Genomic DNA, 19,268 nt, shown 5'->3' on the forward strand with positions numbered 1-19,268 from the left:
TTTGTATTAATTACGCTATAACGCAAACCGAAAGTTTCTCGTGCGCACGTGTATTGGGTGAGAGGACGTCACCTGGCGACGTCTTTTACACGTGCATTTATAGTCCATCATGACCCTCTATGAAATCCTTGAAATCCTCTATGAAATCCTCTCGTGCGCACGCGAAAGTTTCTCGTGCGCACGCGAAAGTTTCTCGTGCGCACGCGAAAGTCCTATTTTTTTTTTTTTTTTTTCACAGGTCCCCTCAGGGGCTCCGTATGTAAAAGACGTCAGTGGACGTGTATTCACAGCCTTGACGTGTAAAGGACGTCAGTGGACGTCTTCACAACCTCTTAAAAACTACTATGGGCAATTAAATTCATTATTGCAGTATTAACCATGCAAGGATTAAGCACAGCTTTTGCATATTTCACAAGGATTTCATAGAGGGTCATGATGGACTATAAATGCACGTGTAAAAGACGTCGCCAGGTGACGTCCTCTCACCCAATACACTATATATTGAACTACACGTAGCTAAAAGTCAAAATAACAATTATACATGCAACCCCAGAGAACTGTAGACATGTACAAATGTATCTGAATGCATTTTTAGGAAATGTTCTGTGTTACATATTTTTACCGATTTATGCCGCCCTACCGCGACTATTGGACACGACGTTGCCGTCGGACCAATGTTTGCTGGGAGTTGATCCACTAAATCAATACCCTGATAAAGAGGTTGACTGGCAAAAAGTATTTTATGTAATTTGAAAATACTAAAATACTCATCTTAAATGTATTTAAATAGAAATTACATTTGATTTTTTCTAAAGGCTTTAAAATACAAAATCCATTAAATACATGTGTTCATCATCCCTGCACCCAGGCTCGTTTCTTCACGGGGAGTCACTGTAGTTTGGAGGAGCGTGTGGTTTACATGCTCTCACTATCTCACTCTCTCACGTTTCACCTCAGCTATACGCTAAGTGCTTTTGAATTGCGATTCACTATCATTATGAAAGGTTTTAAATGTATCTCGCTGTTATATTTAGCCTACATATTGCCCAAATTTTAAAATATTCTATAAATAAAGTGCCGCGATGTTATTGATGTGCGAATACATTTATGCCGAGGAATGTCCCACGTTTCTTATTGTAAACCTGGGGTGCGTTTCCCGACAGCATCGTTAGTCAACTATGGTCGCAAGTTCTGTCGTTATCAGCATAGTTAAACGATTTGGTGTTTCCCGAAACCATCGTTCCAACGAACGTTCGCAAACAGCATCGCAAACTTGTGTGGTTGGAACGACAGCTCTCGAGCTGTGGTTAGATAGTTTCTAGTTTACATGAGATGTAGACTGAATAAATCCTTATCTTTAGCAAAATAAGCAAGCTGACATTCAGTACAACCCGTGTTATTTATTTAGAATACAAATGTCATTTATGTCTTTTAGTTTGTCAAGAGATTTAAAGCACCGTTTTTGAAGACTGCGCATGTGCGAACGTGCTCTACTATGTAAGAACGAGCCAAATGAGTCTGGTAACAAAGCAAAATAACTGAGAAAAATTAGAAATGGTCTTCAGATGTCATGTCTGTAACTTATATGACAAAATCTAGCGTTAATTCGATCTCAAACAGATTAATTAAAATAAGTTATTAGTCCACGTGCGAGACGTCATAAACCAACTTGGTTGAACGATACTTTGCGACATACGGTTTCGGGTTAACAGTCGTGACTAGCTAGTTGATTTCTCCAACGATGCATCGTAGGGGAGAGTGGGGTAAAGTGAGACATTTTTTACATTTGTTCCCCTCTAAGCGAGCTAAAATGATATATCAGTCAAATTTACACATTTCCCATTAATTCAGGATGTTTCCTAGAAATGGAAATGATTAGAATGTATTCAGGATAAAGGGCAGTGAAAATATGATTGTTTTTTAAAAAGTGGTCTTGTGTCTCACTTTACCCCAGCTTAGGGGTAAACTGAGACAGACCAGAGAAATCAAGGGGGTAAAGTGAACCAGCTGGGGGTAAACTGATCCACTTACTTTTTCCACTCTGAAACTTCCATAACAACACATGTTGTAACAGTAAGAATCCTGACAGCTAGCTTGACAACCACACATTCCAGAACTAATGTCGGACTAGTAACAGAATCATGGGGATTGGTCAATTAAGCACATTTTTTTTGATGACCCATCGGTGCGCATCCAAGTGAAGGTGAATGGCACACTGGAGGATATTGAAACAAATAAAAGAACTATGTCCAAAATATTGTGATACGTTTGGAAGCTCAATGCAGTCAGACGTCCCCTGGCCAGCCCAAGGAGGGTGGCCCATCCTGGGCCAGATTCGGATTTGTCCGCCACTGCTGGAGCTCCGTCTGGAGCAAAGTCGGTTCTAAAACGGACCTTTGGGTCTTTGTGGAGGAGGGACAATGCTCCGCTTGGACAAGGAACACGGACCAGAGAACCGTGATGGTCAGACCTGGTGTGGAAACCGCCTGACCCAGCTCAGAGAAAGTGCACTTTGTGTGGGCGAGACTTCCAGTAAATAGGGTCTGGTTTGGACACCCAGTCCCTCGGTGCCAGGGCGTGCATACCGGTGAACGTGCACCGTCCTGGGTGAGCTAGGGGTGAAAGACACACTGGAGGATATTCCTCCTCGTAAAAATGTCCAAAAATATCTTGTATTTGAAGAAGAGCTCCATGCTCGCAGACCTCCTGGGCCAGCCCCAGGGAGGGTGGGTCATCTCCGGTCAAAGTCAGATCTGTACACCTGCTGGCGCTCCTGCTGAAGCAACGACGGTCCAAACACGGACGCTCGGGGTGTTGTAGAGGAGGGAGACGACACTTATCGGACAAGGTAATGGAAAACAGGCGCCTCAGGGTTGCCTGGGGCCCAGAGGAGCGCACCCTCTCCTTCGGGCCGTCAAGTCGGGGTGCCCGATCGATTGGTGCATCGGACGTGCCTGGGGACGGCCCCTGCCCGGTCGAGGGTCAGCTTGCTCCTCCCTGATTTGCACGTTGACACGAGACCTCGGGAGACTCAGATGGCCCGCCTGAAACGGATGTCCGCAAAGGTGGCGGTGACCGCGGGCGGGCGGGGAATGGGGGGGGCTAGCTGGGGCCCCCCTGGCACGCCTTAAGAGCCGAACTTCGCCCTGCGAGAGCCTCCCACGGCCTCGATCCAGATGCCTCCCGCCCCTGCCCCCAGTGGATGGTTCCTCACACACCCTATGAGTGGCCGTGTCGTCTCGATCCCAGGCCCGAGTGGAGCGAGACCCATGTGTAGGGAGCCTGCGCATCGCGGTTTACCGTCCGGAGCTTCTCGGTTGATCCCAAAGTAAAACATATGCTTGTTGAATGGTCGGTCTGGGTAAACGGCGAAGCGACTCCAGGGGCTTGAGACACCCCTACAGAAAAAGCGGTGGAGGAAGGTCCTCCTCCGAAAACAAAAATGGACAGTGTCCGTGTGGTTGCAAATGGACGAGATTCCCATGCTGACTTTACTCCCAAGCAGGCTCCCAGGGAGAGTGTCAGTGACCTCGGTCCTAAAACGGACCTTGGGGGTTTTGTCGAGGAGGGGACAAACGCTCCATTAGGACAAGGTGAGAGGGAGAAGGTGCTCCACCTCTTTGCCTCAGCTACTGCACACTAGGCTACTGATTTTACTTCCCCCTTCTCTTTTTGATGGCTTTTCTACAATGTTTATGACATTAAAAATAAAACATGTCATGTAATATTACGTTAAAATATGTTTAAGATTAAACTTAACTTGTGCCTCATGTCTCACTTTACCCCACAGCATTTGTCTCACTTTACACCACCGCCACATTTTAGAAAAAAACTATCTCTCTTAGCAATTCAGGGTAATCTTCAGCTAGCATCATCACATGGTTTTATATGTTGGTAGTTCATCAACATGTATGATATAAGTTTTTCTACCTGAATCAATTTGCTTTGGCACAACAGTTGATTAAGTTGACAGCAAGAAAATTTACTTTTACATGCAAAAAAAATATTTTTGTGAAAAAAACATGCTTACTACAGCACCATGAGGTCATCTCCTTCATGGCCAAGGGGAAATGAGAGGGGCTTGAAAACATAATGGTCAAATGGCCAAAATTGTGTTCCGTTGCCTAGATACAGGGGGTGTCTCACATTACCCGATGTCTCACATTACCCCGTTCTCCCCTACTATGGTAGTTAAGCAGCGAGCTATAGGCTATAGTTGTACGGGAAACGCACCCCAGAGCGCTTCACTAAAACACGCCTGTAACACGCATCTCTGGAATCCCGTGCACTAACCCATCTTTTTTATCAGAAAACTAATCAGAAAGAAATCACTGGAAACAGCGCTATCGCAAACAAACACGATAAAAGCAACCGTTTGCTGGCATTTTTGTTGTTTACTTGAATATTTAAAGGAGAACTCCGGTCAATTTTAACATTGAGCTAATGTTTTTGTAAATTTGGAGTGCTGTCAATACAGAGAACAACGACAAAAATCGGTGTTGCCTACACCGTGTTATCCTCTTTTTAAAATTTGCACCCTGTTGACTTCAATGGGGCAAGTTTTAAACCAGCTTTTAGCCTCTTAACATCCTTGATGTGTCATTACAAGTGCCCAGCCATGTGAGTGATTCCTTCAGAGTGATCACGGGTGAATCTGACTGCAGTAGATGTGAAAGATATTAATAAAAATGATGTTATTTCAGCCAGCGCACATACCTGTGTTTACATCCTGTTTTCGGTCGAAGTCCATAGTAATCGATTGTCGAGTTCACACGCATAGGTTTAGTTACCTATGATCACGCGCGTGAACTCGACAATCGAACAAGGAACAAGGTCCACCGGAATGAGGTTCACCGGAACAGTCACGGAGGGAGTCTTCCTTCTCCTCCTCTGTTTCGGGTGGCGATGTGCAGGCTCTGAGCTGAACGGGACCTGTGGCGAATGGAACTCTGATCTGTTGATCGCCATGGCCTCCTCGGTCTGACGGGTCCATAATGCCAGGCATTGAAAGATGTTCATTCGAGCAGGAACCTCTTCCACTGGCGAATTCCATTTCCGCTGCCTCCTCTCTGTCCTCGTGGTTGGGGAAGCGCCACGAAAATCAATACCGCTGGATCTCTGCTTTGACGGAGTCGTTCTGTCACGTAACACACTCGGGAAACAGAGAGATCCATGTACAGTATTTTTAATATCGGGGCAATCCAACTCATAATCGTCCATGCAAGGGTCAAAATCCATCATAGCAGTCCAAATACAAAATAAACAAGAAACAAACCAGAACAGACAGGAACCACAGATCGGAAGTGTAGGGTGACATATAATAACGACTCTGTGACAAACACTCAAACAGACAGGCTTATATACACAGGGAAATGACAATGCTAATGGGGAATAGGCTGAGTGCAATGATTAGTGACAAGGGACAGCTGAGTGCAATGAGGAAACAAGGATCGTGGGGAATGTAGTTCAGAATGTGAAAGACACCGTGGGGAAGGAGGACATCTAGTGGTTACCCAGGGAACACAAACCAGACACTGTGACATACATTTAATAATAACCATATTTAAAAAACACATTTAAAAAACACATGGCAGTCAGAGCAAAAGGCAAAGGAATACTTTCACTGTACTGGGAAACCTGTTTTTTATAAACGTTAAAAATAAACGTTTTAGTTTAAGGGCACCTATTATGCCTCTAACGCTGTTCATTTCGACCAGGAGTTGGACAATAATGTCCACAGAGCCAGAGAATATATGCTGGATGGAGATAGAACAGGTATCGTTTAGTTTAATTATGGTTATAACTAATTTGTCATCTGCTTTTATCCACTATTAATACAAGCCTGCTGTAGCAAACCCCGTCCGAATGATGACCAAAATATACTGTTGAGTTCAGTTAAGTTTATTGTACATCACACAAAAGATGAAGCGTTAGTTTTACTCCAGAAAATCACTGTAAAAGCTAATAAACATAGTGCGCATTAAAGTCTTATCCATAAACTCTCTCTCTCTCTCTCTCTCTCTCTCTCTCTCTCTCTCTCTCTCTCTCCCTTTCATTGTCATCAACATACAAAGCGAAGTACACAAAACACTCGTTACAACCACAAATATATACACACCTTTTCAGTGGGTGCTTATAAACTGGTAAACTTTATATCCGTAAAACGACTCGATGAGATGTCATAAAGTGCGCGCTCTCAATTTCATTTCTGCCAGTAACGTTAGTCCTGTCGCTCCTCCGGAGACTGTAAGCTGAATCACGAGAGCAGTTGTACAGATCCATCCTCGAGTAATAACAAGAGTAAATGAAGACTGCTATGTTCATTCTTACATCCAACAACAACACACCTCAATCGCTTAGGAGACATTCTTGTCTACAGCTGCTCAAGCGTCGAACAATGGCGGACTCTGTGTCCAGCTCACTCAGGGCGGGGCTATGCTCAAACTGAAGTGTCAGTCAACAGTCGTGGGAGGGGCTTGTGCAATTCTACGTCACATTGCATAGATTTTGAGAACAGCTTGTTCTGAGACAGCGCTTATGATTTATGGGTATTTTTTAAAAAAAGCACTGTGTGGATTTTCATCATTATTAGGGTGGTTGTGAACACACACTGCCAACACACATTTATGTTCAAACACCATGTAAAAGTGAATTTTGCATAATAGGTGCTCTTTAAGGGTCAAGAAATGTCTTCAACACACGTCTCACTCGTTTCCCTTCATTTTCATTGCTATTTGCTCTCACATTACAATCTCTCATGTGTGGCTGGAAATCCCTGTCGTACTGGTGAGCAGCATTTATGCATTGCTCGTTTACAGGTTCATTGTTCATTTCACAATAATTGTGCAGAACAAAGCAAGCATATATCACAAAAGGAAGGTCCTTCATGTTTATGTCCATCGACCTTCGCAAAGCTGCAAACCGTGCCTTCAAACGTCTGAATGAACATTTGATCACCATGCGCGCCTTGCTAAGAGATAGGCCGTAATACTGCTCCTGTGGAGTAACTCCGCCGTTGGGGTACTCCTTCATGAGGTACAGCATAAGGGGATAAGCTGGACCCCCCAGAAGAAACACGGGGACAGCATCTTCACCTTCCACTAACTCTCTAGGGCAGGAGGGTATTGTCCCATTTTTTTAGGTCAGCACACAGTTTTGAGTTGGCAAATATGCGCGCATCGTGCACACTCCCCGGCCATTTTACAACAACATTCATGAAACGATACTGGTGGTCACACAAAGCTTGTACATTCAAAGAATGTTTTCCCTTTCTGTTGATGTAGTCTGTTGAGTTGGCTAAGGGTTGTTTGTGGCATCCCGTGTGTCCGATAGAAGTTCACAACAAGATCCTTCACCTGGGCCTCTTTGTTCGGGACCCATGAAAATGATGATGGCCTTACAGACCTGTCGGATGATTACTAAAACAACTAGTCGGGATAGTCCAAATGCATTTGCGGTTTTCCGAAGTCTCCCCTCGTCACTCAGGTAATACAACGTGCACGCTACCTTTGTTAGTACATCCACGGGGGCCCTCATTTTTGTTGTTGCTCCTTCCACGTGTGGACGTAGTCTTTCGCTAAGGGTTGATTAGTGCCAATCTGGACATTCGAAAGTTTTCGCACCATTCCTCAGGAACCACAACTTCATTGATAAAATTATCCCACCATGCGCTGGTTCTTCCCGGCTTAACCCAAAACCGACGCTCCATGTACGGTCGATACTGCCGCTGCACATGGGAATTGTCACAGATCACTCGAATAATAGCTTGCCTCCGGCGCATGTAGGCAGTTATAGCATTGTAAAATGCAGAATTTACTTGCACAACAGCTGCTAGCAAAGACATCAAAGTCAGTAACGCTTGTAATTCGTTATCCATATTGCAGTCACTAACGTTATGTAGTCCAGGCTGTTTTTGTATGTTTTCTTCAGGGGACGGGTCATGTGATGGGTGGCTGACGAATCAGGGAAGGATACGCCATGACTGATGACACCCAATCATAGAGCCAAGCGTGAGCCTCTGCGTCATCGTTTCTAAAGTCCTCCGTTTTGAACCGTCTTCACTAAAACGCCCTCCGGAGATTCAAAACGCGAAACAGGTTGGCAGCATTTCTAAACTTCTCCGTTTTAGGTCTTCGTTTTTGCCGTTTTAGTCTGGACGGGAGGTGCAAACGTAGCAAAAGGTCTCCGTTTCTAAATGAAAACGCAGTAGTGTGGATGGGGCCTTAAAGTCTTAAATGCTGACAGAATGTTTCCAGACTCAGGTAAACCCGCCTCTGTTCGTCACCACTCCTCTAGCCTGAGCTGGCCCGCTTTGGACCGAGGTATTCGGCGGGCCAGAAAACCCTGGCCATTGGCCCCGAGGAGCCCCGAAGGGCCCGATCAAGCCCCGGGAGTGACAGTGGAAACGCGACTGGCGCTGGCACGCACTAGCACGCCCGATTTTGAAAAAACACTTCTGAATCTGAATATCTTTTTTCCTGTTTCTTGTTATTTGCTAATGTTTTTAACGTTTTTTTTAAAACAATTATTATAGAAATGAACTTAATGATCAATATAAGAGAAATTACAGCAGATGAGACTAACATCAACGCTTTAAATGCACATTATTGCACTTTTTTCACACGTTTTTAAATGTTTGCTGTAAAACACTTGTCATGCAATATAATATGCAATAATTTGTTCTGTGATTTATATAACAGCTTCCTCTGAAACATGAGTAACATCAGTGTGTCCTGTGGAGAGATGGAGAGGGTTGTGTACAAACTTCCCTCTGGTTTACTGAATCAAACACTCAATCAAAGACTCAATGGAGTCTGTGAGCAGAGCTGGCTCTCAGAGGTGACTATTACACACACACACACACACACACACACACACACACTGACTGTGAGCAGAGCTGGCTCTCAGAGGTGACTATTACACACACACACTGACTGTGAGCAGAGCTGGTTCTCAGACGTGACTATTAGGGCCGTTACATAGTCAACACATCTAGTTTTTGATACGCGACTCGCTGATGTACGCAATACTATGCTTTGTCGGTGGGGGCGACATTGCAATTATTGTACATTAATTCAAGTATATTATGTTTACAGAAGAAGAAGGTTTGAATACAATGGCGGGCGAAGAGGAAAATTTATGCGAGCTTATACACATACATCCACATTTATACGATAGTTCATCGCAATTACACTCCAATAAAATTGCGTTGGAAAATGCCTGGAGAGAGGTTGCAACCGCGATGGGAAAACCCTTAGATAAAGTGAAAACGGACTGGAAAAGAGCCCGTGACAAATTCACTAGGGCGCACAAAAAGTGGAAGGTGGCGTGCAGAAGTGGTGCGGGGCAGCTAAGTTTCGGCTACCCAAAAATATTGACTCAACTTAGCTGGATGAGTGAATTCATAAAGCATAGGAGTACAGAATCAAATTTTTCGGTATGTAAACAACGTTGTGTGTGTAGCCTATCTAGAAGCCAATGCTCTGTGCCCTTCGCGAGAAGCTGAAATAGCCTACGGCAGGGGAGAGAGAGAGAGAGAGAGAGATGTATGTGTGTGTGTGTGTGTGTGTGTGTGTGTGTACATTCAAATCCATTCAATTTGTACATTTAAATTTAAGTTATGTTATAATATTTTATTATTCTGATGCCTTTATAACTGTCATTACTGTCATTTACTGAGAATGGTAGGCTACTGATTTGGTCAGGACGTTTGAAACAGGAGTAGGCATACATTTTCTTTCTGTGTAGGCAGGTGAGGGAGACGATGAGGGCGACAATGATGATAAAGATGATGATGAGGAGGAAAGCATTATTGCGCAGGGAGATCAGGCACTTCCATCTACCCCCAATCCCGACTCATCCATATCCCAGTTTTCCCCACTTCTATCTGACCCTCCCACCACCCCGACACTAGTGGCTTCAACCGTTGCTACACCATCTCATCCCCCACCACCCCGACGTCATCAGCCTCCCGTGGTGGTAAAAGGAAGCGCAAAAGCCACAGGCCAATTATGGATCCATGTGAGCATACGCTCCTCGATAGGCTGCAGGAAATACGGCAGGAGAGAGAGAGGGAGAGGGAGAGGGAGAGCGAAAAGAGGGACATGCACACCACTTTTTGTAATTACCTGTGCCATTTTCTACAGAATCTCCCTCAGAAACAAAGCGCAATTTTGATGCGCGACAACAAACAGCTCATGCGGCAGTATGAGCCCTTTTAATTCGACTTAATTTGTCTACCAATATTGTTGGCTACATGCTGTTACTGAAGTTATTTGTTATTGACATTTGTTAGGTCATGTTCTGTGTGAAACATGTTAAAGTTCAGTAGCCTTCATATTAAAATGAATTACACTGCCAGTCTGGATCCAAACGCACCAACACACCTCCATCGCTCTCACGCCTGAATGCGCCAACATCGACGTGAATAAATCTACAGTTCGTATCAGCAGCTGCCATAAGGATCATAGAAAAAAAACCTTTGTAATTGTAGAGGTTGCTGCCTGATTGTGGTGGTGCTCTGATGCGAACATGCTTCCCGTCAATCGCCCCGACACATAGGGGAAACTGCCACTGTCTCAAAAAGTCCTCCGCTATGTCCTGCCACTGACTGCGTGAAGGAAAGGCCATGGACTCCCCCTGAAGGGCATCCCAGATGGCACAACACATCTCCTCTACAATGCCCGAAACAGTGCTGGTGCCCATTTTGTAGCTGGCAGAGAGTGCCTGCAGGCTAATGCCTGTTGTGAGGTACCGCAAACTCACTGCAAGCCTTTGCGAAGCTCCAGTCGGGTTGCAGTGATTCTGGTGAGTGTCCGGGAGAAAGCGGATGACTTGTGAAAGCAATTCTTCAAATTTTGGCGCCGACATCCTGAAGTACTGGAAATGTCTCTCCTCGTCCAGGCTTCGCATGGGAAGCACCAGAGACACAAACTCCCCATCCTGATCTCTTCTTCGATTTAAAGGGCGAACATACCACCGCCTAATAACTCTGTGCTGCCTTTGTTGCCGCCGATGTAAAATCAGCAATAGAATGCACTCCTCTTCAGTTGCCAGTTTGATCTGAATATCACGTGACCCGACTCTACTAATATCACCCGACTCTACTACCCCCTGTTGCGTGAGCGGTGTATTGCATACACGCATCGCCCGTGACGCTTGCGTCCACTGTTTAGACTATGAAAGGGAGAGCGTCGCTCGCGTTGACTATGTAACGGCCCTTACACACACACACACACACACACACACACACACACACACACTGACTGTGAGCAGAGCTGGCTCTCAGAGGTGACTTTTACACACACACACACACACACACACACACTGACTGTGAGCAGAGTTGGCTCTCAGAGGTGACTATTACACACACACACACACACACACACACTGACTGTGAGCAGAGCTGGCTCTCAGAGGTGACTATTACACACACACACACACACACACACTGACTGTGAGCAGAGCTGGTTCTCAGAGGTGACTATCACACACACACACACACACACACACACACACACACTCACACTCACATTCTCTCTCTCTCTCTCTCTCTCTCCCTCACACACACACACACACACACACACACACACACACACACACTCTCTCACACACACACACTCTCTCTCTCTCTCTCTCTCACTCTCTCCCTCACACACACACACACACACACTCTCTCTGTCTCTCTCTCTCTCTCTCTCTCTCTCTCTCTCACACACACACACACTCACACTTGATCACACACTCACACTTGATCCTCTTGTGTTTGGTGTGTTCAGGACGGGCGTCTGATAGCAGATCCATCAAAACCACACAGACTGATGGATCCTGTTATTTCAGTCTCGTCTGATCGTCTCGTCACGTCTCGCTGTGTGAATGTCCTTCATGAGATCCTCTGTGACGCTTCAGGAGTAAATCAACTCTCAACACATCATTCCTCTGTTTTCATATTTAATATTTCACTAACATCATTCTCTAATGTGTCTTTCTTTCATCACAGTCTCATCACAGTCTTAAGACCATGTTCAGAGGTGAGAGACACACATGACATGATATACGGTATCGGTGGATATATGATCATTTTTATGTTATTGGCGTCGGCCTGAAGTAAATTTGGCCGAAACCGTAATTCCTCAAATAAAAACGGGTTTATTTACCTGAACTGCAGAAGGTAACAGGCTTTTATTTGAAGCAGGCTTTTGTAAGAGGCATGCCTTTATTTTTACATTTTAAATAAAATAGTCATCTGGGGTTCATGCTCCTCAAGTTCGTTTTCAATAAAATTGTTGAAAAGTCCGTTACTACACTGGCACTAAATTAGCCTAGAAATCTAGACGCACCCTAGCGGCAGCAAAATGTATTTTGCAGCCAGGTGGGTCTAGACACTCTCAATAGACCTTCTAGCTGCAAAAACCTAAATTGGGTCAGGCCAATCACGTCGCTTATAGAGTAGGCGGGGCGGGCTTAACATATGACGACAGAGTTGCGACGGTTACCTGCCTGCGACTTGAAAACAAAGAATGACGGCTGCTGGAGAACAGTCTTTCGAATCGGCTTTGTCCGCGACTCAGGAGGACTTGGAGTTAAGTTTTTCTTTGAGAAAAGAGCAAAGAACGGCACTTAAGTCATTCTTTAAAAAAGGAAGATGTGTTCGTCGTTCTGCCGGCCAGATATGGCAAAAGTTGAATGAATCTATCAACTAGCTCCGCTGTTGGGAAAACGCTCTGGTTGGTTGAAGCGCTGTCCTATTGCGTGCAGAGGGAATTTGAAAGACAGCCGTTTATCCCGCCCCTCGGAGTGAGCGTGTCTATGGTGAGTTGCCAGACTAAACATCTTGATGTAGTCTGGCTTGCCAGGCTAGCACTAAATGAGACCCGTGTTACATCCAGTGTAGCTCCTGCCATCTACTGGCACACGAAAACCCCGTTTTTATCACACTAAACTATTATTTCTTAATAACTTCTTCTTTATAATAGAAATGTTACAGCCACTGTCATTTCTTGAATAATAACATGTGGACATCAAAACACGCAAACTCATGAGGGTTTAAACTTTTATTTTGAAGTCGCGATGATTGAACAGTTTACATACAGATGTATTCTCCTGTGTTGGTCTATTATAGATGACTTACATTATAAATCTGGAGAAATGGCGTACATTGCGTTCCCATATGAATGTCATAAGCAACCCAAACTCACAGCGTATGCAGAGATGGAGTTTGTTAAAAGGACGTAATTACTTCCATGTTGCAAATTAAGTTGGATAGGCTTCAGAAAATTATAATGAGAACATCATAATTGTGTGCTTGGCTTCCCTTGGTGAGATTTTTTTTTGTAATCAGGCTCAAAAAATGTAGATTTATCGTCCAATATATCAGTTATCGGCTTTCAAATATAAAGAACTATTGGTTATCGGTATTGTGTGTACTGTGTTGAACTGGATCTTCTGTAAGTGAATCATGATGATTGTGAATGTGTTTTTCAGTGAGGAATGAAACTGCAGCGACTCCAAACTCAGGTGAGTTTCAGCTGATAAACGTGTGTCTAATTCACTAATAAAACACTGACTCAGATCTGATTCAGACTCAATCCAGTGTGAATGTTTTCTGTCATATTTCTGATATTTGTGATCGTTGTGTGTTTTAAAGATGTGAATGAAGTGACTCCGTCTCTCCAGAACTCAGGTAAAACATCAAGAGCTTTAAACATAAACTCTAATATTGATTAATCATTATAGATCAGCTGATCTGATATTTGATCACTTGTATAGATCAGCTGTGGTGGCTGTTTGCTCTCTCCATCTTCATCATCTTCATCTGTTTTATGCTGCGTAAAAGGATCTTCAGGTGAGTCCAGACTGATCTTATAACGTCCTACTTCAGTCTTTATATCTGACACTATTTCACAAGAGCTCAGCGTCAATCACATTTACATTCATTTGAACAGAATATTTATGATTCTGTCACTTTAGTAGAACAGCTTTCTAGAGTATGAATTCATATTTTTATTGATTTTGGTGTAAGAAACCCAAGAGGTGAAAATATAACTCATGATTTGACCTCATATAATAATAGTGTGTATAATAAGTGTCAGTGTGTTGTCAGGTGTTTTCAGAGGTTCATCTGTCAGACGAGATGATGATCCAGACAACAGGTGAGTGAATCAAACTGAGAGAAAGACTCATTTCACTTCGTCACATGATCATCTCAGAGATGAGACAGATGATGATGATGATGATGATGATGATGTAACGTACAGCTGATGAAGATTAATCTGAATCTGTTTCACACAGGGATCTGAAGGTCGGATCTGATGATCCTCATTCACCGAATGAACATCAGAAGGAATGTTGAAAGATACTGAACTCAATCTCGTCTCATGTAATCCATCAATCAGTGTTTCAACCGTACAATAATTCAACAATAATCTGTAATAAATAATCTGGTATCTCACATAACGTCACATTTACCTCAGAAAAGCCATTCGATGACAATAAACTCCTAGAGAGGAGCATTTTGATGAATAAATATTACATATTACATATATTTCTTCTAACTAAACTGTTGATGATGTCTCCATTATTTAATGAATGTGTGACTATTTTTGACTACATTTGACTGACGATTTAAATGTTTATATTTCAACAATGAATTAGAGTAGATAGTCATATATTTTTAGAAGAGTGCATTAAAAGGATGGACATAAAGTACACTGTTAAATACATTTAGTAGACTTAACACAATTGTTCATTTATATACCTGATAGAGCTGCCTGATCAAGTGTGAGTGCCTTCCCCATTGTTGTGATGTCACAAATCAACATCACTGTTCTTCTGTTCTTCTTCTTCTTTTAGTTTTATGGCAGATTGCATCCACGACTTATCAGGTGCATACCGCCACCTACTGTACCGGAGTATGCAATATGGGTAATGATTCAATGATCTATTTTACTTATTAAAAAAAAAAAAAAACTTTCCTATATAACTATTTTAATATTACATATATATTTATGTCCCTAGATCTTATAATATACCCCTGTACTCTTCAGATATTCCACAACATCATTCTGTGTATCCTCTTCCCCTTATCCTGTTGTTCCCAATACACCTTCAAGGTTCCATTTTCTTCCTGTCTGACTCATCTTTTGTTTTAATTTAATCATCTCTTCTCTATACTTCTCTATATGTAACAATATATGCTCTGCATTTTCTGTTGTTTTTGTTTGTTTTTTTGCACTCCAAACCTTCATCTGATTGATTTTTACCTAACATAGCCAATGTTTTATTTAACCCTGTGTGGTCAAACCTCAGTCTGGTTAAAACTATCTCCTCCCTTCTGTTCCTTCTGATCACACCATGTGTATTTGTATAACTTTGAAACTTCAAATGCACATTCCTCAATATCACCCTCCACTGTAATTGAATCTGCTGATTCACAACATGTTTCTTTAAAAAAATTTCAGTCAGCTTTTGCAAAATCCCACTTCTTATGCCTAGGCCTTTCTTGGAAATCTATTTCAACATTTATAGAGCATATTATTGGAAAGTGGTCGCTTCCAATACTTGTGCTGTCTATAATATTCAACTCAGAAGAATTCGCCAGATTATTAGAAACTAGAGTAAGGTCAATACAACACATTGTGTTAGATCGTATGTCAATTATTGTACCGTTTCCGTTATTTAGACAAACTAGCTGCCTAACATCCATCAAATCTTTGATTACTTCTCCATTATTATCAGTGCGCTTACTTCCCCAAAGACTATTATGTGCATTGAAGTCTCCGCACCAGATTTCTTTTATTTTTCTTTGTCTCCCAATTATTTCCTCTAAGACTTCTAGGCTTATTTTTTTTACACGGATTATAGAGGCTGATTATTACCAAGTTCCCGTCTAAATGATATACTTCAGTAATCACACATTCTATTTATATTGAATTCATTATTCTTCTGAATGATATCCCATCCCTTACAAATGTTGCACATCCTCCTCCTTGGTTTCCACCTCTATCAAGCCTGACAGACTCATACCCATGCAGGTAAAATAAAATCAAGGTGAGGCTAAAGCCAAGTTTCCTGAACACAAACAATATCAGGTTTGATCTCAGAGTCTGCAACAAACTTTTTCAATTCTTGCCCATTTATTCGATAGAAGGATTGGACTGTAATAGGTGATGATTTATTATTTCTAGCTTTCCTCAATGGGGTGTCGATCAGAACACACTAGATTGAATCAGTTCCATGCAAAGGTGGTTTATTGTTGACAGTTTTGGCTATGCACAACACAGCAGTACACAGGTTGCTTAAAGTATTTAGATGTGTGTGTGTTTGTGGTCTACAAAGGGAAAGAAATAAAGATATATATTAACAAATGTCTCTAGAATTATTATACAAACATTACTTCCAAATCTACATTTCTCAAATAAAGAATTATCAGGTTCGATTCTATATTAAATAAAGAAATCAATATACAAGCAACGAAAATATGCAACACCGCCACCCGGTGGTCAGAAATGGCATAACATTCAAAACCGAAACTAAATCTGAGGTAATTTAAATGAACGGCACATAATCATAAAGATCGCGTCCTTAAACTCGAAATAACAAGAGTTTTAAATACTAATGTAATGATCACACATACATATGTACAATCAAACACTGGGTGCAATATAAATATTATAAATTGCAAGTAATATCGAACATAAACGGCACATTCACGAGCCCTCAACCTCACGCGATTAACGGATTCATCTCTCTTAAACATGCATCACTTTATGGAAGTATGACATCAAGGCTTTACAGCTCCTTAACAAGTATTGATCTCCAAACTAGGTGAACAGTCAACTTACATATATTTATTGACGCACTTTGCACACACAGTCTTGCTTGTACAGTCCCGCTCTCTGCTGATGATGACTGACAGTAAGTAGCGCATGCGCACATGACTCGGCCTTTCCAACACCATTTGAAATCAAGCTTCTAGCACTCCATTGTAAGAGATGGCATACCATACCATAATATTAAATAACACTCTGAGACCCCCATCATTGTTAGCACTCAACATATTATGTATATCTTCAGCTTTTACATTTTTGATGCCTAGAAATTCTTCTGCAGCTTCCACCACTGTCTTATTTGTATTGCTTTTTCTTTCTTGTTGTATATAGCAACATTAAAAACTTTACATATAAAAGCTATAAAGCTCTTCTTTTCTACAATCAATGTGTTTGCATTGCTGCTGTGGAGGTGCTGACCTTCCTTGGTCTACTCGCTCCTGGACTCCGGGGAATACCTTGCATTGTCACTCAGATTTTCCTGATCCTCTATTGTTCTGTTTTTTTGTTTTTTTTTCATAACTGCCAATACCCTTTAATTCCTCTGCATATGTCACCTTATTCACAACCTTATAGCTCTGTACTTTTTTAGCTTGTTTCTGAACTACACATCCAGCATATGCAGCACTATGCTCACCTCCACAATTGCAGCATTTTTGCTTAGCATCCTTTTTACATTTTCCACAGTCTTGTTCTCCTCCGCATTTTGCACACCTTTGTCCCCATTTACATTGTTGTGCTGTATGTCCCATTCTCTGACATTTGAAGCACCTTCCCTATATACTCCCTAATTTTATATTTGATCCAGACCATTTGGACTTCAGAAGGCATTATCTTCAAGTAACACAGACCCAGCTAGCAGGGAACGTTCTCAGAACGTTGGCTAACATTTCCTACAAGTTTGGTTAATGTTTTAAGGAAAACAAAAATGAATGTAATGTTCAAAGAATGTTTTAAGGATGTTTTCTTTAGGTTTTTAAGGTTAAATGTTAACTAAGATATAACGTTTTAACTGTAACATTTTTAGGATGTTTTGGGAATGTTGTTGAGATAAAAGATCTCAATAATACATTGCCACAATGTTCCATAATAACAGAGGAGGAACATTATCAAATCAACATTCAAAAAATGTTTTGAGGATATCACTGAGGCCTGAGATGACTTAATGTATTTTAGAAAACGCTCTTGTAATATGACGTGTTAACATAACTAGAACATTTTAAATGTAACATTTTGAGGATGTTTTTAGAGAATGTTATCCTACACAGCAAGAACACCAGTGTTAAATTAACTCTCCTGGGATTTGACTCCACAATCAAGAGTGTTAAAGTGTTAAAATATGAGTGTTAAATGAACACTAAAACAATGTTGAAGTTAATGAGATAATTAAGTGATTAATTGAGTGATGATTGACCATTATTGAAGACACCTGATGTTAACAAACTAAATGTTAAGTCACCATTATGGTGATCAGTGTCTGCTTTCGTTGGGCACTTGACACTTAAACTATTAACTTTAGATTTTGTTTGGCTGTTGTAACTGAGTTATAACTGTCAGACAAGCAAAGGGAAATGTGATCAGGTGGTGTTGGTTATGTTTTGACATAATCATAATTTGACCTGAATAACTAAACTCATTTAGTGAGTTATGTTTACCTTGTTGATTACACCATCACTGTGATTCCACAGCATACGATTTTTAACATTTTCTATATAATCCAAAATATTTCTTAATAGTTCTGTTCAAAAGATGTTATTTTTAGACACCAAGACATCACGAATTAGCCTGTGAATCTCAACAATGGTGACAATTATAAAGCATTTTGCAGTGCATTCTGGGTACCACCAATCAAAACTCATTCATGACTCCCATAATGCATTACAGTATGAATAAATTATGATCTGAATTGTCTTATTAATTTCCTTTTCCTAATTTAATACTTTGTTTGTCACCATTGTTGAGATTCATTCACTCATTCTTGATATCTGTGTGTGCCTAAACAAAACTTTTTTTCTTTTTATCAGAACAAGTTTTAAGAAATCCTTTGGATTATATTGGAAACTCTGGATCTTATGCTGTAGAATCACAGTGATGCTGTAATCAACAATATAAATCTAAGTCAGAGATTAGGCTCTAAATGAGTTTAGTGATTCAGGTCAAATGATGATTATGTCAAAACATAACCAACACCATCAGATCACATTTTCTTTTTGTTAATCTGGCAGTTATAAATACAGCAGCCAAACTAAATCTAAAGTTAAAAATGTAAGGGTCAAGAGCTCAACTAAAGTAAACACTGATCACCATAATGGTGACTTAACATTGTGATTTTCTCCTTCAGTGATTCTGCTTGTTAACATCAGGTGTCTTCAATAATGGGCACTCATCACTTAATTAATCACTTAATTATCTCATTACCTTTAACCCTGCTAAAGTACTACC

General features: G+C 41.6%; 2 protein-coding genes across 1 annotated transcript; one reads left to right on the top strand and one right to left on the bottom strand.

Moving 5' to 3' along the window:
- Positions 1–19,268, bottom strand: part of LOC311094365 (uncharacterized protein) — a 337,913-nt gene that overhangs the window by 64,807 nt on the left and 253,838 nt on the right.
- Positions 7,082–14,407, top strand: LOC311094318 (uncharacterized protein). The gene is made up of 9 exons (XM_084132211.1): positions 7,082–8,096; positions 8,700–8,838; positions 11,778–11,909; positions 11,999–12,029; positions 13,483–13,515; positions 13,646–13,681; positions 13,768–13,843; positions 14,102–14,150; positions 14,290–14,407. Exons 2-8 carry the CDS (start codon positions 8,713–8,715, stop codon positions 14,133–14,135), a joined length of 468 nt encoding a protein of 155 aa, XP_083988337.1. The 5' UTR covers positions 7,082–8,096; positions 8,700–8,712; the 3' UTR covers positions 14,136–14,150; positions 14,290–14,407.

This window comes from Abramis brama, assembly GCF_963993115.1.
Source record: "Abramis brama genome assembly, chromosome: 1".
Lineage (NCBI taxonomy): Eukaryota > Metazoa > Chordata > Actinopteri > Cypriniformes > Leuciscidae > Abramis > Abramis brama.